General features: G+C 39.9%; 1 protein-coding gene across 4 annotated transcripts in view; it reads left to right on the top strand.

The window, feature by feature from the left end:
* Nucleotides 1–25,532, top strand: part of LOC129726932 (voltage-dependent calcium channel subunit alpha-2/delta-4) — a 132,276-nt gene that overhangs the window by 18,406 nt on the left and 88,338 nt on the right. For all 4 annotated transcript variants that reach the window (XM_055684206.1, XM_055684209.1, XM_055684208.1 and 1 more), the window contains exon 2: nucleotides 6,248–6,329. In XM_055684206.1, coding sequence (XP_055540181.1) covers nucleotides 6,248–6,329 — 82 coding nt within the window. The remainder of the gene's footprint in view (nucleotides 1–6,247; nucleotides 6,330–25,532) is intronic.

The following is a 25,532-nucleotide window of genomic DNA, read 5'->3' as shown; positions in this document are numbered from 1 at the left end:
TGAAAGTGTGAAATAATGAGTTTGAAGTAGATGGATAATGAATTCGGTCTAGTCGTGGGAAGTGTTTTTGCAGTAAACGCTTCTCACGTGTCTTTCCGTGCAAAGGGGTATCTTTGGCGTTATGGAAATTAACTGAGTAACTAAATAACTTAATAGCTATGATATTATACAAACTTACCATGAGCGTAGCGCTTTTGAAACTAGTGATATTTTAATTATAAATTCTGGAATAAAATTTTCACACTATTGCTCAAAGTAGTCAGTTCCGTTTGTTCGTATCGTTTTCAATCGAATGGTTTTCTTTTGGTGTGAATTTCAAGAATTATCGTAGTAAATTATATACAGCACACTATATATGTGCTGGCTTCGCAAGGAGGTTGCAGTGTCAGATATCACCTTCAGTTCGAGTGTGGCGCTATTCTATACTGCCCCTAACTGCTGCGAATATATTATACTTCTTTATCGACGCAACGTTGAATAGTTAACAAAAGGCTAAAGTTTTTATCATTATATGTTTTTGTAATCAGGATTATTAAATACAACCCAACGATTCGAATGGCCGAACGTCATATGTCATGTGTATGTATGTGAGTTTGTGTGTATGTAATTCTTGTCAACTTCACGCACTTTTCTTAGAGATTGTTAGACCGATATTCACAATTTTAGTGTAAAATGAAGGGTGCAGCTGAGCAAGTCCACGCTACTTCGCAAATCGATTTTGATCGACCATTTCCGATTTCGCTGAAACTTTGCACAGTTGTTTCCACTTGATAAAGAGGTCATTCTATACTATCAGTTCTTCATGTAGACTCACGACTGCTGTTTCAAAAGGGCCTATTCAAAAATGTGACTGATGAATGAAACATTTTGTATCAGAAAAACGACTTGTTTGGTTGAAATGGTGTCTTCAGCAAAGTTGTAGGTAATAAAATTGTGATTCTCAAAAAAATTTATACACTGTAGATTTTTTTTTTGGGCCAAATATTCCAAATTGTCACAAAATCTAAAATATCTTAAAAATTACCTTTTTTAAAAATCTAATTTTTTTACACATTGAAGGCGACAATATTTATTACTATCTGTCAAAATTTGGTGATGGTAAAATGACAAAAAAAAAGTTATGGACGTTTGAATATTTTGTCATTTTCACTCAGAATTTTTTTTGGGTGTTTTTTCTGTTATTGTTATAAATTATCGCTAAGAGCATGATACAAATCCAACGCGCTGTTTTTGCAACATAATCAATAATTTTGATACTGGCCCTTTTGAAAACGGTTTTAAAAATAAGACGCGTAGAGAGAGCTAGTTTCTCTACATGCAGACGACATGACGTATAAATACGAAACTCGTTAGTTAGTTGCGATGACTTGGAATACTTTATCGCTTTCAAGTTTTGGATATTATTATCCGATATCCGCAGCTGCTTCGAACACTTTTTACCATCGAAAGGTCGAATACATTTAATTTTGCACGTAGTGTTGTTCATATTGTTTGCTGGACCTTAACACCAACAGTTATTCCACTTAACCACTTATTTATATACTTCGAAACTGTTTTATGTATAGTTGTTGCTACTGCTAAGATACCAATAACCAAAAAGTAATAAAGTTACGCGCTTGTATGCATTTTTGCAGGGGAACATACAAGCAAGAGCCGCGTTGCATGTGTAAAGCAGGTATTAGACGAAGCAAATATTTGCTGTTTTTCAATACAGATTTTATTTTGTGCAAATAAAAATCGTACCAAAAATAGCAAATATTTGCGTCGTCTAATACCTGCTTAAGCGAGACATCATCTGCTGTGTTTGTATTGATGCAGCGATCTAATTCAATTGAGTCACGACAGTGTGTGTTGTAAATCTACTGGAGATGAGGATAATTTTTTATTTACCTTTTCAAGTAGTGAGTAAAAGTTTTGCAAGTAGTTGTAACGGTTATCATTAGATACTCGTGATCTTGCAACATGTGCAAATTATATGACAGTAAGGGTTGTGTCTCAACAGGAGAAGAATTTTATTACTTGTAAAGTAATAGATTTGTTACACGAAGTAAAATTTTTTTTTATTATTCTCCAAGTAATAAGTTAAAGTTCATTAAGCAGACAATGTGTACAGTAGGGAAAGCGAAAAATAAGCGAACTGGAAATATGATACAGATTTGGAAAAATATACCGCATCCCGACGGGACTTGAACCCGCAATCTCCGGGATTGCAGATTTGCAGATTCCAGTTGGGAGATTGCGGGTTCAAGTCCCGTCGGGATGCGGTATATTTTTCCAAATTTGTATCATATTTCTAGTTCGCTTATTTTTTGCTTTCCCTACTACACAAATTGTCTGCTTAATGAACTTGAATGTTAACGGGTAAAAGCCGTTGTTAAGAATAGAAATTTAGTTAATTTTACCACAAAGACAGCGCGCTGGATTTGCGATAACTTATAACAACAACAGAAAAAAAAAATCCTCAACAATAAGTTCTGCGTGAAAATGATATAATATTAAAACGTTCATAACTTTTTCGTTTTTCATTTCATCATCACCAAATTTTGACAGAAAGTAGTACATATTGTCGTCTTCAATGCGTAAAAAAATAAGGTGCTTTTAAGATATTTTAGATTTTGGGACAATTTGGAATGTTTGGCCCAGAAAAAGAAAATTACGGTGTATATATTTTTTTTAGAATCGCAATTTCATTACCCACAACTTTGCTGAAGACACCATTTCAACCAAACAAGTCGTTTTTCTGATACAAAATGTTTCATTCATCAGCAACATTTTTGAATAGGCCCTTTTGAAACAGCAGTCGTGAGTCTACATGAAGAACTGATAGTGTAGAATGACCTCTTTATCAACTGGGAACAACTGTTTCAGCGAAATCGGAAAGGATATCCTAAAAAAATATTTATTTTTATTTATTTTCCATGGAATGCCTCAGCTGCCTCCTCGGTTGTTATTGAATTCTGTTAGGAGAGCAACGGCCAACACGGACAGGGCAGTTAATAAATTAGTGCATTGTTTCAATAAAAATCGTGGGGAGTTGTTATAAAACTACGTAATTATCTAGAGGGTGCCCTGATTTTGTGAAGAAATGCTACGATGGGGAGGGGGGTGTCTAAAAAATCTTACGTCATTTACGATTATACGATTAAACACAAAATTGCAACTTCTATAAAATGGTGAATAGTCAATGAAACAACTCGAGGTCTATTTCGACTGTAACGATTTCAAATTTATGGTGTTTCGGCTTGCAGTCTTTTCTTAAAAAATCAAAACGAAACTATCATCTCAGAGACAACGTAACGGATTTGAACAAAATTAGTGTCAAATGAAGGGTTGCCTTTAAAACCCAGAACTAATGATTCATTAAAATTAAACTAGTGGCTTATAAGCTACGAAAAAAAGATTAAAATAAAACGTTTTTGAACATATTTTCAAAAATATGTTAATAGTTCTAGAAGTGACAGTGTTTACTACAATTTAAAATTGCATTGCTGGTTTAGCATTACTTACAGGGTGGCAACATAGAAGCGATACACGTATTCGAGTGCCCCTCGTTGTATTTTCTGTCATAGCATGACGAACATTTGAGCATGTTTTGAAAGAGTGACGTGTTTACTGTTCATTCGGAATAAATACACTAAGGTCTTTTTTTACATGGGGGATGCGTTCCAAATTTGTATGAACCCGCGTAAAAAGTCTTTTCTGAGTTGCAAATATGTGTAACGAAGCCAATCGTCCTAAAATGTTTGAACCTCCTTTGAATATTGTAGTGGCCAATCTAGAGACCAAAATGCAATATTTTAAAATTCGAGTAATTACACCAAAAATTGAGATTTTTTTCGAAAACTGAATGATGATCACTCGTGGCTTAACACGAAAAACGTGATTGAAATGAGGTCGATATTTTGTACCGTTTTTGAGTAATGGAGGAAAACAATCCGCGTAAAAAAGACTTTACTGTACAGTCAGTTTTCAGTTCAGGACAAATAAGAGTCTTGCGCCTGCAAGGCTTGACTAACATCGAGATCAGGAGAAAGCTGTCACATCTGAATTTAAGCAGATTATTCGTCTACAGGACCATCAAGCGTTTCAAGGGTACGGCGAAATCCAGCCCGTTCGACAAGGAAAATGGCGTGTGAAATGAACTTGAGCCACACTTCCTACAAAATGTTATCAGAAAGGACTTTGGATATTCAGCTTACAAGAAGCAGAAAATTCACGGATTAACACATAAAAACAGGGTTGCTAGATAACGGCTGCTGCTAAAGACGCACGCAGGCCACAACATTATTTTTTCGGACGAAAAGTTGTTTACTCTGTTGTTTTCTTCGTGATGAGTCGATAAAACGGCAGTCGAGCGATATCGAAATGCGTCAGCAATAATGGTTTGGAGTATATCGACCAAAAGGAAATTACCATTGCTATTTATTGACAGGGGCATGAAAATAAACAAGGATAACTACTTGCAACACGGTATCAAAGGCTATTTGCATCCTTGCACTAAATTGTATTTTGGGAAAGACAGTTTTGGCTTTCAACAGGATTCAGCACCGCATAGGGCATTGATCGTTCACATATGGTGTAAGCAGAATTTACCTTATTTCGTCAGTTCATTTGAATGACCTGCATCGTCACCGAATTTTTATCCGCTAGACTTGAGTATCCAGGGATACATGCTAGGAAAGCTGGATGACTTTAGGCATTTGAGTTTGGACACATTTGAAAAACGTTTGGTGAAGATTTGGGACGAAATGCCGAACGAAGTTGTGCGTGCGGCTTGCAATGACTTCGAAAAGCGTCTCCGGGCCGTTTTGGATAACAAAGGTGAAAGATTTGAACTCACCGCACCGATTCCGAGGAGAAATAAAAACTGGTTAGAGCTTTATGTCATAAATAAAGTTTTACGCTTTCACCCTGTACATAACAATTTTTACGTCATATAATTATACGTCATGTGATTATAACTCAGTTATTAAACAGTTTATTAAAATTAAAACTTTTTCAAACTAATTTCTGTTTTCATAACGACTTTCAACGTCAATATTCAAGTTCATTAAAACAGACAGTGTAGGATAATAAAGAGACCGAAAAATAAGCGAACCGAAAAGTATTATGCAGACTTAGAAAAATATATCGCATCCAGACGGGGCATGAATCCGCAATCTCCCTGTTTTCCGCATGGTGTTTCATTCAATTCCAAGGACCGTCTGGATGCGGTATATTTTTCCAAGAACTATATTCAAAGTTTTATAATCCAAAAAATCAAGAATGGAGTAAAACGACAGAAAAAAAGATTTCAAATGATTACAGCTTTGTTTGGTCTGTGTTTGCGCTTCCCCAGTACAACCGACACTAAAGTATACAACCGATTTGACTTTGTACACGACTCGTCCACCGGAAGTATAACTCTCAGTAGTCATGCATAAAAGCTAGCGTTACAGAATCATCAAAAACAAAAAAAAAACAGTCCGTTGAGTTCTGTCAGACAAATAGCTTTTAAACCATCTGAATGCAGTGCTCGAAATTCCAAAGCGCTTGATTGTCGTCCCAGATAACCCAGATAACAGTTTTTTTAGTGAAATCATTAGAAAAATGAGTGAGATTGAAAAGCGTTGCACACATACATACGCACACACACACATGCACAGAAAATGCTAACTTCGTCGAACTTAGTCGAGTAGTATATAATATTTGGCTCATTGAGCTTCCTTCGAAACTTTGATTTTACCAGTGATTTCTATGCCTTTCTAGGAAAAAGCCACAACCCTCTCATCCCCTCGGTGGCGCTGAAACATTACCACTTGAACAAAGATTTCGTTATTCCTCAACCCAACCGTTCATTTATCGGCGAAGAAACACCCCTCCGAAGGCGTTTCTACACATATGGGATTATATATGTAGCTACAACGGATTTGAAAAACACGTAACACTTGCAGTGCACATAATCGTGCAGATAGTGTTTTAGATAGGTATCATTTTTATCTGTCCTTGAAGGAAACCGGAAGAGGGAAGCTTAGCGGTGATTTGTAATCGATAATGGAGCTGTTTATCTTCACTTCACAATATTTCCTGCATGTATACTGTTGTTGTACAAGCATAGCTAGGACAAAAGTGAAGGCCATGGTTTCGGTTCTCTGCAGGAAAAAAATAGAAGGGTTGATATTTTGTCTTTCTCCATGCTTCATTTAGTAAATATAGTTTTATTTACTCTTAATAGTACTAATTAAGATTTTTGTTCTCTATATTACAGAGTCCGTAACTGGGCTATACGTTTTGGAGTTGATCTGTGGGAGTTTGGCCGCCAATTCACCAAAGTCAACGATATTAAAAGTGTAAGTATTTTAAAAGAAGCACAATAGCGCTCACAACAATCGATAAAGGTTAAACTTAATTTTCCAACCTTTTCACACTGAATGGGTAACATTTTCCTTGTATCCGCTTCCCGGTTGAAGGAAATACGACCACCGATACTTAAATAGGACATCCCGTTTTCTCTGCAACTTCTTTGGCATGGCGGACGGGTTCCAATTTCGGTATTTGTTTGTATATCATTGTTAAAAGAAGGCCGTATGCTGTCGGAGCAAGTACACACCTTTAGAGCGGTGCTTTTTACTCTGAATCGCAAAGGAGCGTTTTGTTGAATTTTACCTGCCTTCCTTTCGAAACCACCTACCGAAACTTATACTATTCACCGTCATGATACAGTGTAGTACATGTTTATCAGATTGGCTTCCGCAGTTTTATGTGTGTCCTTCACAGGCCGCAAAGTTGTGGCGGAAAAGAACATAAAGGCGGAAAGCTTTTTTTTCGTACATTTGCACCTATAAGCATAGGGCCCCGCTGTAGGCTGCGCTGCAGCACATAAAGTCTTGACTGCTAGAGCGAACCGAGTAAATGATGGGATAGGATTTCACGGTAAGCAATCGATTTTTTTGTCTTGGAACAGCCCAAGTCACTGTGTCTCTTGCTATAACCATTTTTAGCGATTCTGTCACTAGACGGCTTACCTGGAAAAAGTAGTGCACATATGTGAACTTTCCAAGGGTTAATAATTTTCCAGGTCGTGTCAATCTTCGGAGTCATTCAGTCAAAGGATATCATTGTTTCATTGTATGATTGTTTCATCATTGTATGATTTGGATTTTTTTTGATCGGGCATTGTTCGTACCGTTTGTGATAGTCTATACAAAAGAGGCTCAACAGGGTTGATGATTCGAAGCAGTTTTTCATTAAACGGTGTAGAGGATGCTTTCCGGGAAACTGCTTGAATATGTTTCAATCGAGATGGCGATGACGAAGGAATTTATGAATATTTTACATAAAAATCAATTAGAAGTAATTTTTTTTTATTCAAAATTGCTAGAAAAGCGAAATTACTACTAAATTTGATCTTAATATTCAGTTTGGTGCAAAATTAAAAATATTTTTTTTAGTTTATTTATTATTATCAGCGACTCGAATAGTTGATAAAAAAACTTGATTTTTTTTGTTGGAAAATATTTATTTTGCAGAATTTAACATAATTCTATTGTTTGTTTTTAATCCCGGGAAAGGAGTGGACGGTCTTAGAATTTGCATTCTGTGTGTAATTTTGCAAAAATATAAACAGTTGTTCATGGAATCTACCAAAAATTCAATGATATTTTGAATACTTTTAAAGAGACACTTTTTATCTTCTGTTTTCAATTCTAGTTTAAAATGAATTGAGTGATCAGTAGCTTTCTGGAATTCTAAATATCCACCTAGTTTTCACTTATGTTGCGGATTAAATTTTCAGCACTCGAAGACGCATGTATGCAGTTTCATGTACAAGAGCAACAAGCGGAATATCCTCATCTGTGGACCTTCAAGAATGACTAGAAATTGGAAACTCTCTAATACTAGTTCATTAAGCAGACAGTATGTGAGTAGAGAAAGCGCAGCGCAAGAGGTGATATGCATGGAACCACGCGTGTACCCACTACGCTTGGTGCTAAGTGTCTAGTAGTCACGGAGGAAACACGTTAGGAGCAGCTAACCGTTTGAGGGAGAGATACCAGGAAGCCGGCCACCAAGACGGTACGACTCCGCCAGCACAGCGAATGAGGAAGACATACCGCCCCCCACGATAAGTAAAGTTAACGACGCTAGCAGCTTAAGAACCAGAACAAATCAACTGGAAAGGATGGCATCGCAGTGGCATCAAGCTGGGCCCGGATAGGTTGACTTCCAGTGTGCATCAGCTGATAGTCAGGATCTGGGATACAGAACAGCTACCGGAGGAATGGAAGAAGGGAGTAATCTGTCCAATATACAAAAATGGTGACAAGTTGGGATGTTAGACCTACCGAGCAATCACGAATCAATGCAGTCTACAAAGTACTCTTTCAGATCACCTTTCGCCATCTCTCGCCGATGGCATGAAGGTTCGTAGGAAGTTATCAAGCCGGTTTTGTGGATGGGCTATCGACAATGGACCAAATCTTTACGCTGCGGTAGATCCTCCAAAAGTGTCGCGAATATCAAGTCTCCACCCTCCACTTATTCATCGATTTTGGCCGTTTACGATACCGCTTATGGTCGAAAATGGCTCTCTGCGAGACTAGCAAGACTGATTAAGGCCACAACGGATGGTGTACAATGCTGTGTGAAGATTTCGGGTGCGCTATTTAGCCCGTTTGAAACATGCGAGGATCTTCGACAAGGCGATGGTTTTTCCTACCTCCTCCTGTTCAACATTATGCTTGAAGGTGTTATGAAACGTGCGGTCTTTAACATGCGGGGCACGATCATCAATAGTTCCAGCCAGTTTATCTGCTTCGCTAACGGCTTGGAACTCGTCGGCGTTCCAGACGGTTGCTGAACAGTACATCAAGCTGAAACGTAAAGCAGAAAAGGTTGAATGGGAGGTAAAAACGTCGAAGATCAGGTAGGGTAAATGACCCAATAGTGGAGGAGCTAAGCACAAGTTATGCATGTTTAGCCATGTTTTGGCTAAGAAAAACGAATCTAGCTGGTCCGTTTCACTATTTTCTGTTGAAATGGGTTCTATTTGATAATTTTGCACCTTAAAATTGACTTTGAACCCGCTTTGAGGGTTTAAATTAACTAAGATAAGTTGCACGCTTTTGTTCCAATAGTTGCGGTAGAGTTCCTATAGTTGTGAATGGGTGTTCCTGTAGTTGCGGTATATAAAACATTCGTATTTGCTTGGTTAAATGAAGGTATTTGCCTCGCTTGAAGTGGTTTTCGATTGTTTTACTATTTATCATATTGTTTTCAATAGGTCGATTTGCAAGTAAATACAAAAATGCACGAAGTTAGCTAAGAGACGGATTTTGCGCCAATTTGGTCAGATGTTGGCAAAATTCAGTGAGGGTATGTAGGTTTTATAAAAATAAAACAAATTTTGCATACTTTTTATAAAATGTCTTTAGACTAACATTTGAAAAGGGCTGAAATTGGCTGAAGAGAAAGACCAATGGCGCTCATTTTGAAATATTCAGAAGAATTTTTTTTCACAAATGGTGACTTCTCAACACTGGAAGTTAGAGTCTATTACCTCTGCTTCGTACCATGTTTGCGCTTACATTTTTGACGTTAGTGTTTACTAAAAGAGCGACTGAAGCTGTGAAAGGCTCGTTAAAAGAATTACAAGACCAAAAGCAGTGGGTAAGCATCGATTAAGAGGTCATAAATGCATAATACAGCATTTTAGGGGTGAGAGCGATAGCTTTTGTGGCCGATCATGTATGAAGTATCGGTAAATACAAGGTGGTAGGGGAAGGTGGGGTTCAAAAATTGAATAGTAATAAGTTACATCATTTAGGTATGTCCGCTAGTACCTGCTTGTCCCTAATATACACAAGTAGTCCCACATACATATGTTCTGATAAACGTAAATCAGAATTGCGAAACATACCGCAACTATAAGAGCATAGTGTATCCTGTGATCCAATAGTGGAGGAAGTAATTTATAAATAATATGATCATCTATTAACGAACTTCACCTGTGCAACAGTTTCCATAATAAACTGTTATCTAGGAATATAATTATATGAGTAATAATCGTACTAAAACCACACACATATCTTAAAACAATCGTGGACAAAATAAGAAATTGGGTAGTGAGTGGTGCCTTCCGGGTAAGATTCTGAAAAATACAGTACTTATCAGTAATTTGGATATTTTCAGTATATATTGTTATAGTAACATATGTACTTATGTTTAATCTATTATTTCTTCAACATGTAGCATAAGCAATTCGGTTCTAATTAGTTTAAACGATGAATTTAAAAGCGATGCCGCAACTATTGGTGCTACCACAACTATTGAATCATCTACCCTATCTACTAGCAGGGGGAAACCAAGCGCGATAGAGCTCGCATAAACAGTAGCGTAGTGATAGACCGAGATGAGTACGAGGTGGTTAACGAATTTGTGTACCTCAAATCATTGATAACGTCAGACAACAACTGACTCCACAAGACGTTGAGGTCTGGCAAACTTTCCCCTTTCTTACCAAGAGCACAATGTACAAGACGCTCATAAGATTGATAGTCCTCTACGAGCACGAAAAAAGACCTCCTTGGGTTTCACTAAGCAACATATAAAAATTTGAAAATAAGCCCCGCCTTAATGGTGCATGAGCTGGTGCAACTCTACGGCGAGCCCCGTATTTAGAAAATTGCTAAAGCTGGAAGGGTACGAAAATGGTGTTCGTTTCGAATCCGGCCGGTACAAGACGTAGAGACGCGCAATGACCTAGGTGGTTGGACCAAGAGCAAGATCTCGGGAATGTAGGACAATCAAGAAAATGGAGAAAGTTGCCATGGACTGAGAGCGTTGGTGTAACATTGTGACGCAGGTGAAATTCTGAGGGATGTTTCACCAGTACCAGGAAAGTAAGCAAGTGGAGAGGAGCAACACAAGACCGAGTTTTATGGAGTCGTCGACTGGATTATTCAATTTACTGTTATTTTTTGCGAAATTGATAAATGCAAGAAGGTTCAATTTTGAATCTTACGTTCTAGCAGCACTACAAAATACTATTCACTCTAAATTTTCGGCAATATCGTCTTTTTTGACGCGCCTAAACTATTGCACTGGGTTTGCATGTGACTTTTTCCTGGCTCCGTTTTCATAACGAACCCACCGTGGCCCTATAATATCATATGTAATTTTCGGAACATGAAAAGATGGCGTCTCTTTTTTAAAGGTGCGGAATAAAAACAAAAATTGTCAACAGAAGATAGCAACACGGTTCGTTTTATTAATTGAGAGGTAACGCATAGTTCTATTTGGTTTTTGACGTAGAACTACGTTTTACTTTAGCATACCATACAGGGATGTAAACTGAAAAACTGGGACGAAATTTGTCCCTTTTCAAATGCTTATAGGTCAGTTGGTTTTTAACCGATTTCCTTCATTCTTGCAGCAATTGATTGGAAAATTACACACGCATCTGCCCAAATGCACCAAAATGTTGTTTCAATCTGCGAACTATTGCACTATTGAAAATTGTCAAGCCTTGTTGAAATAAAAATAACGTCCTCTGATTGGTTGCTTGCTGGTTTTCCCTAAAAAGGTCGACATACCTAGTTGGCCGTAGCGTAGAGGATTGCGCCAGTATCAGCTAGTTTTCCGAATTTGTTTCCGGCTTTAAAATATATCATAGCAGCAGCGCGGTAGCAACAAACGTTTCGGATTGCCAGTTAAGGGCTTAGGCCTTCTTACCCACGATGAAGCTTGGTCTTATTTTGGCAAAGCATAGCATTCAAAATTTAATATGTGTGAAAACAGCTTTTACAGTGTGTTGTATGAGTGCCTTATTCCCCCACTGTGAGCAGCACAAAGGTTGCCTTCAGCATATCCGATTTTGAACAGCTAACTACATTTCTCACGGTAAATAAACAAGTAATTGAAGATTAATGATTTTTCGGAAAGGTCTCGAGCGCCAGACTTCGGAAACAAATGCTCTATGGTGAATATTAAATGCGAAGAAGATTAGAGAATGGTAAAACTCAACAAAAAGGCGGGGCCTATGTCAGAGCATTTTTTGGTTATAAAAGGGTGTTTCTGGTCGAGTTAGTCACATTCTTTTGGCGAGCGCTGAGACGGACGGACTGTCCATAGGATTATAGCAACAGTGGATTGCAGAATCGGATTAGGCCGATGCCATGGTGCACGCGAGTGGCAGCGGCAGTAACAGCGGCGGTGGCAACGGCGTTGGCAGTGGGCAGCTGCAGTTCCTCGTTTATTTGGCTACCCTTAGATCTGGGTTGGACCCAACCAGCGGTAATCCAATTCAGATATCATTGGGTGAGTACAGCCAGAAATTAAACGAGACCAGTACCTCCAAGTGGTCTAGGAAGCTAACGCCATCCAGCGAGTATGTATATATAGCGTATGTGCATATCTATAGCGTGTGCGGAAAGCTTTAAGCGCTATGCACACTGTTTCAGTACCGGGACCGGGCCGGGTCCGTGCCGGGTCCGTGCCGGGTCCGTGCCGTGTGTCGTCCGTGCTGGTTTTAAATTGATTGCATGCGTTCTTACGAACGCATTCACACCAAAGCGCCGTGCCGAGAACGGGGCAGCGCCGAGTTGTCGCCGTGCTGCCATCGTGCGAGAGAAAAAATATCGTTGCCAACGATATTTTGTGCAGCCCGGAGAATGCACGGCAGACACTTGGGTAGATGCATGTATGTAGTAGTTACATATTTCGCACGCAGTGCGTTGTGGCATGAAAAAAAGCCGAAGACGTTTTTTCACACACACACATCAACATTTCTCAACCAGACCACGGTTCAAACATGGAGGCAGTGTGAATGCATTAAAATCCCGGACTGTGTGTCTATGGTGTGGTATGATTTGTGCGTGTGTGCTGTATATGGCTTTTAACTCGGCACATTCTGCGAAAAGTTGAATCCGTTTTACAAAATTTACAACCCTTCATTAGTAGACATTATAACTCATTACCCAAGTAATAATATTGGTTTTATCAAAATTTTATAGCGCTCAATACAGCCAAAAAAGCGCTATAAATTTCGATAAAACCAGTTATGTTACGTAGTTCTACGGCATTTATGCGGTCGTGTCTTGAATACAACCTCCTACTATTTATAGTCTTCATAAATACCATAATGACATTTTCTAATCCATATTCACCTCACAAAACAAAATTTGCCACGGACAGTTTTTGGAATGGTGGAGATTTGAGAGGAGAACAAGTTAAACGCACTTAATTTGTGCGATGGGGTAAAATATGCGATTTTCAGTATATTTTTTCTGTCAATTGTTACAAGTTTCTCCAAAAATTAAATGAGAATCAGTTTTTGACGTAGAACTACGTTTTACTTTAGCATACCACACAGGGATGCAAACTGAAAAACTGGGACAAAATTTGTCCCTTTTCAAATGCTTATAGGCCGTTTGTTTTTCAACCGATTTTCTTCATTCTTGCAGCAATCGATTGGAAAATTATACACGCATCTGCCCAAATGCAGAAAAATGTTGTTTGAATCTACGAACTATTGCACTATTGAAAATTGTCAAGCCTTGTTGAAATAAAAATAACGTCCTCTGATTGGCCGCTTGCTTGCTGTGTGTGTATGATATGGTATCATGTGTGTATGTGTGTATGATATGGTTAATGTGTGTATGGTATAATGATATGGTATGATGTGTGTGTGTCTATGATATGGTATGATTTGTGTGTGTGCTGTGTATGGTTTTTAACTCGGCACGATCTGCTAACTGCTGAACCCGGCTCACGAAATTCCCAACCTTTCATTAGTAGACATTATAACTCATTACCCAAGTAGAAATATTGGTTTTATCAAAGTTTTATAGCGCTCAATACAGCCAAAAAAGCGCTATAAAACTTTGATAAAAATAGTTGTGTTACTAGGGTAATGAAACACTCAATGCATTTGTTAATAGTGTACGTAGTTCTACGTCATTTATGCGGTCGTGTCTTGGATACAACCTCCTACTTTTTTTATTAAAGGACATCGTTTGGCGAAATAGCATTTTTTGGTGGAAAAAAATGCGGAAATGAAGAAATAACATTCCCCGCAAAAACAACTTTTCTAGATGATTCACAACAAAATGTTATAAACACATGTCACAGCTTCACGAGAAATCTCTACTTTCGTATGTATGCGTAACTAACTAGTTAAGAGCAGGGCTCTACATTTTCAAAGCATAAAAATGAATCTGAATGTTTCGCTCAGTCATTTCGATTTATTCTATTCCTTTCGGCATCGAGATGGAGCCAGGCAAATCGATCCATTCTTGATATTCATATATGAGACAGGTAGGAGGCAAGACACACACTCTACTCCAACAAAGAAAGTACACCGTCGTGTACTAAAACAAAACTCGGTCAAAGCTCAGGAATCAGTTGTTGGCGAGCAGTCCACTGGCACGCGCAGCGAGTGCCGCATCAAACCAGCGCAAACTGAAAACCCGGCGCGCAGAAGTGCGCCAAAGAAGAATGAGAACCGTCAAAGGTGTTAACGAAGGCAGCGTGACGATGTCGTCGCGCGATCCAGATAGGCGTTCACTATAGGCCGAGGAGGTCACGATCGGACAGACTACGCCCGTCTCACTCCAACCACAGGATTTTCGTCACGAGGTACAGTAACTTATAAGCAGACGCTAATACTGGACGACGACAAGCAAGTTGGAGTTTGTCGGTCCCTAAGTAGGGAAGAATTGATGCGGCGTGCAGATATTCAATAAGGAACAAAACTACTGTAATCGGAATCATTGGCTCATCTCGAGCGTAAATATATATAGATAAATGTAACTAACCCGCTATTCTTACCGATAAAGCTCGACGCTTCACGGGAGCCCTATCATCGGGGCGGGGCAGATGTAACGGCACCGTCACATTAGGTGGCATATTTAGAACCCGGAAAGAAATTGGTCTTCTACTGGATTGTTTCCATGAAGCTAGCAAACACCACTGGAAAACGGCAATCAGCCGTTTCATGAAAAATTCAGAACTAGCTTACATTTGTAGCCAAGTCTTCAGCTTGGCTTGGGTGAAGAAAATTGTGAAAAGTCATCTGTAAGCGCAATTAGAATAAACACCATACTTGATGCGCCGGTAACTTGTCGCCGCGGGGGGGGGGGGGGGATGAGTTACCGGGCTGTTTGCGGTTGTTTACAGAGCCTCAAAAAGTAGCCGCTCTCAGCGATTAGGTTAAGTAGTGTACTAAAAAAGAGAAAGGCCGACGAGAGGCCATTAGGATAACAGGGATAGATAGTAGTTCCGCGAGGGGAAATTGTCTTTCGCGGAATACACTCTAGGGCTAGCACTAAGTTCTTATGTAAATTATTGATTAATCTTCAATCATAAGTGATTCCGTGTGGTCCCTGTGACCACACATACGGGATTTGTGACGTGTTTTTTTTTTCGGGGAAGATATATCACATATCTCTACAGAGTCCTTCGGAAAGGGCTCTGCACCGTAGCCACTCAGGATTGTGAAACTGCGTGAAGTACGGTATGGAAGACCCCTCATTTTCATAAGGCAATCCACAAGACAGTTGCGATCAGCTGATTTTTTGGTTTACAACCCTTGACAGCCTCTAGTATGTTCGAACGGTCGCAAATTGGATGTAATCCGGATCGAAAAGCGTGAAAAACAAACGTTGTCAAATCGGTGGCAATCCTTACACAACAATGAAATATCACTACAGATTGTTTCCCGAGATTTCGTGTTCGGTTGTGTTTTGGTTTTGCAACTTGAAAAGCAGCAACAATAACAAACGTACAAGCAGTGAAACGTCACACACACGTGGATTGCCTTATCGTCATGTAACAGTGACGCTATCTGCTTTCAATTAAACATCATTTCTTCCCTTTTAGAACCCTTCAGCTGTTAAAATCAAAACAAGAGCATTCGAGTGGTTTCCATTTGTCTTACAATGTGCTCAAGAATAAAACAAATGCTTTCCAATTTGAAATGACAGGTCACAATTACAAATGACTTTATCAGGCTCTTGTTAACAGACAACATCCCTGTGAAATGCTACGAATCATATTTTACCCTTTATATGATCAAATTACTATCTTTAACTCTAATGAAATGCTGAGTTCCGCAGCGATTTGATTCTTCAAAACTCATTTTGAAACTCTTTTCGGACTGCTTAAAGCATCTCTAGTGTGTCTTCGCTATATGTTGTTTAGTAAAATTGATTCAGCCCACAAATCATAATTACAAAAGAGTTAAACACCTAGTTAGTTATGCAAAATAATAACATATAGTAAAATTTCGTTCCATAAGGGATTCAACTAAAACTTTTCAAATATATTTCGTTTTAAAACTCATTTGAGCTGAATCGGATAATGACACCTGTCTACTATCGGGCAGTCTGACAATATGACGCAAAAGTCTAAGGGAAATATCTTTGAATCGAAGCATATTAATTGCAGCATAAAAAAGATGATGAAAAGAAATTTCAACTTTCCAGTGTCACTCTAATTAGACGGATGATGCCCTCGGTGGACGGGTCTCGGTTGCAAACTGGTCCGAAAATAAGGCAATAAAAAATACCTCGAAAAGCGCACTGCCAGTTCTGCTGCTCTCGTTGCCTAATGGGTGGGAAAATATCTCTCATTGGCCATTTCCTTAGTGCCGAAGTGGCACCGGCTTGTGATCCTAACCCTTTTCCATCATAGGACAGATGGAATGAAACTGCGCTCATGATTGTAATTATCAAAAATTTTCGCTTCCACTTGACGTGGTGGGAAGAAAGTAGGAACGATGGATGGGGAGAATGGATGATAATTTCCTTAAACCTGCAGCCTGTTGAAGGAAAGTAGTTTTAAAATATGGTGAATTACGATTTTTCAATTTATTTTGATAATAGAAGAAAACTTGTCGAAGATAACACCAATTCAAAATCTTCCACTCACTGAAATTCACATGAACATACGAGCGTTAAGAAGGAAACAGGAAGGTAACGTCTTGTTTTGTGGAAAGCCCTTGATTCTACTCCAGTCCTTTTCCCAGTATTGTACAATATGTTTGGAAAGCAAATCACGTACTATGCCAAGAACAATCGTTGTCGTCGTTAGCGTTGCTGCTTTCTGGTGAATGAAACATTTTTTTCTGGTGAGGGACCAATATTGCTCAAATCTTACAGCTTACGCTGTTGCGCTGGATCGTCCTCGAAAGGCAACGATGGCCGTATCATTAACCTGTGGCTTGTGGGATAAAATATTCAATAAATATTTGTTCGTAGGGTGCCGTATCTGGAATATTTTATGCACGCTTGTAACCTGTTAAACAGTAATTGAGTTTGCTAGCAGGTCTGTATTTCATGGCACTTCGGATTTTCTAATCAATTAGTGTCGAAATTGTGGGACGTGCCGTGGAGGAGCAAATAAATTACTTTTTCGTGTTGCAGTGTTATTATTATCTGGCACACATTAAAGTGATCGATTTTTTTAAATTTATGTATGATTTATACTGTAATATTTTGTTTCCTATATTTCATTAATACAAGAACGTTTGTTTTACTTGAAATGAATTTTTAAAGAAAAATATTGGCATTTTATTTAGAACTTGACAGATTTTATACAAACAGAGCTTTCCAATCGATCGATTGATTTGATTACTATATGCATATTCCTACAATCGAAAATAACTTCCACTTGAGCTAATTTCAAAATCAATAACATCCCTCGTACAATATTTTCCTCACAGAATAACAAATAGAACCTTTTATTATCCTCGAGGATACAAAGGATATAAAGCGTTCAATGTTTGTGTGTGCGCTTTTCTCGGCAGTCCCACAGTGCGGGACAACTTAGTCCCGGGAAATGGGAGGTAAATGATTAATCGTTTTTGTGGCTTATGTGGAAAAGAAGTTCTTAGGTAGAATGGCGTAATCGACGCGGGACTGTTGCCTGAAAGCTCAGTCAAATTCCGTGCCCAGACAGGCGATAACAATGGCTAGAAATGGAATCCTTGCCTGGTTGGCACAGGCGGTCCCCACCGGGATGACCAATCGACACAATAACACAAATTCCAGATGGATACCGTCCGTCCCTTGGGCTATCTGGCAGCTCTTTCACAAGAGGCCATCGTTAGCGTTGTTGAAGCTGTGTGTCGATCCGACGATGGTGTACAATTGTCACTGCTCTATCATTTTCTCCTTGAGGCAGAACATCAGTGTAGAAGCTTTGCGATGTATTGTATATAATCTGGTATCAAGCATACCCGAAGATGTATATTTTTTAATGGATCTGGTTTATTCGATAGTTTTAAAACTTCCGGAATGAAATCTTTGTTCTTGTTTTCAATCGTAAAAAAGTGCAAATGAAAATAATTTATAGCCAGTTTAAAGGGTGGAACTGAATTAAAAAAAAAAAACGATCAAAACAACGCAACGTCGTAATAAATAAGAAATAAAAAAATATTTTTACCTGTTATTCTAAAAGTATAAGGGAACGACAATTTCGGTAGTTTACGTATAGAGTTGCGCAATTTCTGGCACCTGTTCTGAATATTTATTTAAATTTGGCCAATGGGAGATTACAATTCTATGAACAAAAAACACATTCGTATATTTTTCATCAACCTGGTTAATAGGTTTTCTTCACAAGTTTCTGGGAACGTGAGTTTTTATTCAAAAATCGTTGAGCAGTAGTTGTCAGATTCGGTTTATGTACTGATACCAAGGGATTTAAAAGCTTGACTTAAAGTTTTAATATCCAAGTATGGATTCATTTAGGAAACATATCGTGTTTATAGACATTCGTGCAGTCCGAAACGTTACATACCTACAAATCCACGACCTCATAGCAGACCAACACGAGCTGCAGTCAAACGAAATGCTAACTATTCAAGGGGATCTGACTGAAGGAAAGGTTTACTTTAAACGTCCCACGCAAGAAAATGTCACCGAGATCATCGAAAACTTCGACGGTAAGCGAGAACTAATATGCGACAAGAAGGCTTACGGAATCCGACTTCATATTAATGATGACGGAGTTAACGTCAAGCTCAATTTTTTACCTTTTTACATGGCAGCAGAATAGATTTAGCAGCACATGAAACGTGTTGGCAACGTCTTGAACATCAAGCACGAATTATGCAAATCGACCAGATTCTCTAATATTCCATGTGGCATGGGCAGGTTTGTTATTCTCTTCAATATGTGGAAAGAGGGGAGTTGAAATGATGACACCCCGTTAAGCATACAGACGCGAGGCATACGGACGCGAGGCCGAATGGACGCGAGGCCGAATGGACACAAGGCCGAGGGGAAGTGAGCCGGAATACGGTATATCGTTATCATCAGCACAGCCCTCTTTTAATAACATGTATTTCGCTTCAGAGTGACATTTGGAAAGCAATACACTCGCGGCCAGTAGATCAGTCGTTTGTGTGCGAGAGGCCGCCGCTTCCGACGGCGGGTCGACAGCCGGCTCGGACTGTGGAAACCACGGCGGCTTAGTGCCGCCTCGTTTCCTTGCCCTCGATTATGCGTCTTCGCCGCATGATTTAAAAAATAATACTATGCCCAACTTAAACTCTTTAGAAATATAGTTACACTTGAACTACATAAGTAGAGTAAAACATATCTGAGTTTAATATACAATTGGTTGGATGACGCTTTTTGTCAATCATCAAACGTGCAACACATTTTTCAATAGAAATTCTGATGGATATTTTTCAATTCTGTCATTCTGATATGGATGTACAGGACACGAAGTCAGGATAATTGGATCTCATACGATCGTTCAACATCGTATTCGGCCTTGCGTCCATTCGGCCTCGCGTCCATTCGGCCTCGCGTCTGTTATGCCTTGTGGCAGTATGCCTCGTATCCATTATGCCTCACATCCATTATGCCTCGCGTCTGTATGCCTAGCATACTATGCCTAACATCCATATGCCTAGCGTCCATATGCCTCGTGTCCCGCCCCCGTTGAAATTTCCCGCGCACTTCTTCTCCAGTATGAACGGTGCGTGTTTGCTACACTGCTTCTTTGCACCACAGGTTTTTCTTCTGCTTTGTGCTGTGCTTCTACCGGTCGCGAAAAAAAACTTATTGCCTCCTTACATTACAGCCTAGTGTAACAAGAGTGATTAAAAGTACACCGCAGTGTGCAATATTGAGACTATACAACTGAGGCTACTTGAGTTTTCTTGTAGGAGAATTTGATTTATTTTTTCAATTTCGAGATGCAAAGCAATCTATTCCCACCCAGATACTCCCCACATTTAATATTTGCTCAAGAACCTTACTGTAAAAGCTCTGCAGTGAGCTCTGTTGTGCAGTTTCATGTGAGAAAGCTCACCTCAATTTATTTTCTCTCAGGAGAGATATTTTAGATTACACCACAGTGTTTTTGCAAACTCGTATGTGTATCTGACACACGATTCTCTTCACTCTTCAAGCACGTCCGTCACCAGTGTAAAAGTAGTGTGACTCTCTAAGAGAAACGACAAGCCTGGGCGTGAGAATCGCTAGAAAGCAACTTCAAAGAGCGATTCCATCCTACATCAGTATCCAAGGGTAGAGAAATGTTGGCCGCTGAGTACCGATCTGTCATCGAATATGCAGATATCACATCAGGTGCTGTAACCCCAACGAACACGAAACCACCAGTAAACAATATACAACAACTCAACACCGATCGTCCGGGATACTGAATCACACTAGGAAACAGAGGCAAAACGGCGAAACCCATCCTCTACTCAGCCACAAAATCAACTGACAGAGAATTATAAAGTTCCAACAAAGCACGTAGTGGCACCCATGAAAATTCAAAAAGGACGATGAGGAACGACCCTACGAAGATATCCGACAATGAGAGAATGGAGAAACCAGTGCGGACGCAGCAACACATCAACGTCGAAGCGCAGAGAGGCGAGTAAATCGAGTACTCAAAAATAAACTAGACTGTTTTCGGCAGTTCGGAGAGGAATCGCAAGGATGGTTTCACCCATTCCCGGCATCACCTGCCCTTTAAACTTCGATTGAAGCTTAACAATTATACTTGTAGTTTTGAACGACGAAACGATCGATCTACATGCACTACAGTTATGTCAATTATGCATGTAGTTGCTAATACTAGGTCATTTTTCGAGGTAAAATCAGATTTCTCTCTGCCGGGAATGGGTTAATCTGCAAAAAAAAATCACGGCATTGAAGTTAACGGAAAACTTCCCCACATCTCCTAAGTTAATTATGCAGGACGAAGTGACAATACTTAGCGTAAAATTTGGTGCGACGATCGACGAAAGGTACATGTTCAATCCTGTGGCGAAATCGTACTGAACTCTTGAACATAAAGCAGCGAATGTGCCACCTGAACATTTATAAAATTGTAGTACGTACTATGTAGCATCTATCCATTTACTATTAGTTATAGTAGGATCAATCTTTAAGCGAATCACATGGATGGATTGTAGGCCTGGGCTTGCATTGTCCAATACGCAAAAGCAGATCCCTTCTGGCATACCGATTTTAGGAAAAAAAGAGATAAATACCACCTTACCTTAATGAGCCCATCCTTAGAACGAGGAGTCGAAGAAATCTACGAAACATTCTAGAAAAAATGGGACCCATAAAACTCCTCCAGTCTTTGGCTTTTACTTCCCTGAAACGACTGTTAAGTTACTGGCTGACCTTCAGAGAGTCTTTCACAACGCGATTTCGATACCGACAACTGTTTACTACGAGTTTACCCACACCGGTTTTGATGATATTAACGTATTGCTAACTGGAATCGATTGGGATGCTGTCTTGGACACGGATGACGTAAATACTACCGCATTAACTCTCTTCCACATTTTAAACTACGCCATTTTTCCCTGTTGGATACATTTTCCACTGCGACCAATTATTTGATCTATTGTGGCCGGCCCCGTTTAAAGTAAGCCTCATCAGGGTGTCCTTTCACTATTAGATTGAGTGGTTTCCACTTGCTGATTATAGGCGTCGTCCCAATAAGGTATTATTGAACGAATAAAGTTCACTGCCTTATTGGGAGAAGTCATCCAAAACTCTAATGGTTGTTATTAGTTTTTATCACAAAATTGCTTCCTCTTTTAAAAGAATGCTTCGCAGTCACATAGTGAATGTTCCAAGGTTTCTCTATCTAGGTTACAGAAGCGCCAGGCATCATCTTGCAATCTACCTATCTGCTTTAGGTAATCTTTGCTTGAGCAGTGTCCCGTCACAAGGCCATTAAAGGTGCAAAGATCCTTTTTGGAGACATTGAGCAACTTTTGAGTAATTGTTTTGTTGGGTGATATAAATCTCCTCGATTGTTGAGCTGTTTCATTGTTTTTCCAGATGTTATCTATTGTTGATTTTTCCCAAACTACGCCATAGATCGACACGTCTCAAAAGGACTATCTCAACCGACAGAAATTACCCTGGCTGAACCGCATATCACGACGCCTTAAATCGGAGAGAAAACCGGTCCTGAGAAGGTTCTTAGATACAGAACTCTACCTCTACGGAACTACTACTTATCGATCAATACCCGCTACACACAGTTAAGTCGCTACTGATCTCCTTCATAATGTCGGGCGTAGGCCTAAACGTAACCCCAAATCGTTTTGGAAATAGGTTAGCAAACAGCGTAGAGATGACGGCCTTCCTTCTAGCATGTACTTAGACGGCGACACTGCGAACTATGTTTAACAAATCTGCTATTTGTTTTCGCGGATTTGTGGACGAACGGTTAACGACGGACGAAATTACTGTCGCAATAGAACGTGTCTCTTTTCTTGGTCGTGCACTGACTAACCTCTCCATTGACGATGGCGTGGTGACATTAGCTACCTCGAAACTCAGGTCTTCCATGTCCGTTGGACCAGACATGGAAAAAATGCATTTGTAGTCTGGCTTCTCCAATGAGTCGTCTATTCGTCCAATCTATTCGCTCTGGCGTCTTATACTCGGTCTGGAAATCGGCGTACATGTTTCCAGTACACAAGAATGGAAATAGAAGTGACATCAACGACTGCCGTGGAATCTCTGCTCTTTGCTCCATACCGAAACTCTTCGAGCTCGTTCTTCAAGAAGTACATCGCAGGTCTCACGCTAACATTCTATGTAATAGACAGCTTTGACGACCAGTCTCAGACGGGCGTTTTTTATGCTTTTGATAAACTGAATCACCGAAACGCCGTGGCGAAACTCGAAAAGCTTACCATCGGAGGCCCACTGCTTCACTGGTTTCAGTCGTATTTGTCTGCCCAGTGTTTAGTAGTGAACTTCGATGGAGTCTTTTCGATATCCTTCTCCGCTTACTCCGGCATTCCGCAAGGCAATTATGTCGGTCATCAAGGCTCGATATAAAACTAACGGAAACTTGGGATTTACTATGCGTATCGCCAAAAATTTCAGCGACATCTATTGTCTGGAAGCACTGTATTGCGCTTTGGTGCGCTCGAACTTGGGATACTGCGCTTCGGTGTGGAATGCCTACTATCTGAAAGGAGTAAGGAAAATCGAATGCTCTCCAAAGACTGCCGTGGAACGACCCTTTTAGACGATAGTCTAAGCTACGTAGCTACGTAGCTAATCTAGCTACGACAGCGATGCAGACTCATCGCCTTAGATACACTGCAAATCCGTCGGGACATAATCAGCGTATTATTCGCCTGCGACGTGTTGATCTCATAAGTAGATTGTCCGGCAATTCTCGACCAACTATTTAATATTTATGTTCAACTACGCATGTTGCGAAATAGCCTCTTTCTTCAATTGAGAATAGGCGAACAAACTATAGTAGCTTCAGCACGATAACTAGCCATTTCAATTTGCAACATGCTTAGATTTCGACACCAGCCGCGAGATGCTTAAGACCCGCTTCTTAACTTTAGCACTTAATTTTTAGTATGAGAAAATCATTTGGGCCACAAGGCCTGCTGATGTAATTTTTACAAATAAAGAAATAAACAGAGTGAGGGCATACGAAGAAGACATGTTTTACAGTTTCTTCCGCATCCACGCACTCGGGACACATTGGGGACCCCGCGTGCCCAAAACTGTGCAGATACTGCCTGAAGCAACCACTGCTTGACAGCATTTGTGTCAAGTGGAAGCTCACTTCTCCATGGTGTCTCCCAACACATCCGCATACCATCAGAATAAGTCAGTGCGTCCATCTACCCTTCGAGGAATTGGACGATTTCCCGCCGTTATCGAGGATGATTTTCAGGGACCTCGTATGCACCTTGTGTCACTTTAGTCAAAGCACTCTAAGACCTCCTTAATGGTAATGCTGACATTATGCTGCACAAGACATAGATTGCATCGTATTCGCACTCAGGCACATGTGCATGTAAGTACTTTTCGGTTTACCGCGATAACCGGCAGTACCTAGCACTTTGAACCACACTGGCCTATAATACCTAAGTACTGAAGAAACCACGCTGGAAAGAAGAGTCCGCTTGCTGCCGTACACTGCTGAGTCATTTGTCATCATTCGAGATAGTGTTGCAATAGCCGTTGAGTGGCTCTTAAACGTGAGCTTGTCATCAACCATAACTCCCAAGTGCTAAAAAGACCGCTTTGAGGTCAGTCTCCAATTTTGATTACCGCCTGTCGCTCTGATTCACGGTTATCCACAACCGTGACCTCCATCTTATGGTGCGCTAACAGTTTCCTGGAGTGCTCTAGTCCCGTTGACCTCTACGATCAACTCGCCGTAAATCTCTAACGTCATATTGTCCGCAAAACCGTCGATCACAACTCCTACAGGGAACTATAGCTTCAACACTCCGTCATACATGACATTTCACAACTCCGGGCCTCAAAAGGGAATTATGCGGCACTCCTACGGTGATGAGGATCAGGGTTGATATTTGTTGAAACTCTTTAGTGAAAGTGAAAAAAAGCATCCATAAACGTTATTTTCTTACAATCCTTTCAGAGTTCTCCCTTCCCGCTTTTTGCGTAAAAGTGAACTGTCAAAACACCTCATCATATTTCATGCGATGGAAGCAAGACAACATCGGACATCGGTCAGTGTCAGTGAAAAAGTGTTTCGGTGAGGTTCATTTTGGTTGAGTGGACTGTTTGTTTTTCTTTTTCGCTTTGAAGTGAAGATCATTTGGTTGGAATTGTCGTCAAATTTTATTCCGTAACCGTGAACGATGCGCGCGATCTATTTCATCTGAGTATAACAGCACGTTACTAGGACGAAAATCTAGTGTATCTGAAAGAGTGCGGCGATCATTGGAAGTGAGAATTGAAAAAGATTGTCTGTAATTTTCGAAGAATTTTGCTGAGGAAAATGACTTTTATCAGCACTGATCAGGATACACTTCTGGCCCTCCTCCTTCTTGTAAGCTAGGAAGTAATTTTCAAAAACTTGTACAGCATCGTCAGACATTCTTTACGTCAAGCGTGACGGTTGCCAGATAGCGAATGCCACTTTCTTTGCGTTGAAGTGTCTTGATCTTGGTGACGGAGAGAATAGCATTCAACATGGACCTACCCTTCAGGAAGCCGAACTGGTTACTTGCCAAACAATTCTCACCTTCTGTGAACTTCATCAGTCTT

The sequence above is a fragment of the Wyeomyia smithii genome, chromosome 3 (genome assembly GCF_029784165.1).
Source record: "Wyeomyia smithii strain HCP4-BCI-WySm-NY-G18 chromosome 3, ASM2978416v1, whole genome shotgun sequence".
Taxonomy (NCBI): Eukaryota; Metazoa; Arthropoda; class Insecta; order Diptera; family Culicidae; genus Wyeomyia; species Wyeomyia smithii.
Note: the sequence above shows the minus strand (reverse complement) of the source record. Positions and strands in the feature narration are given on the sequence as shown.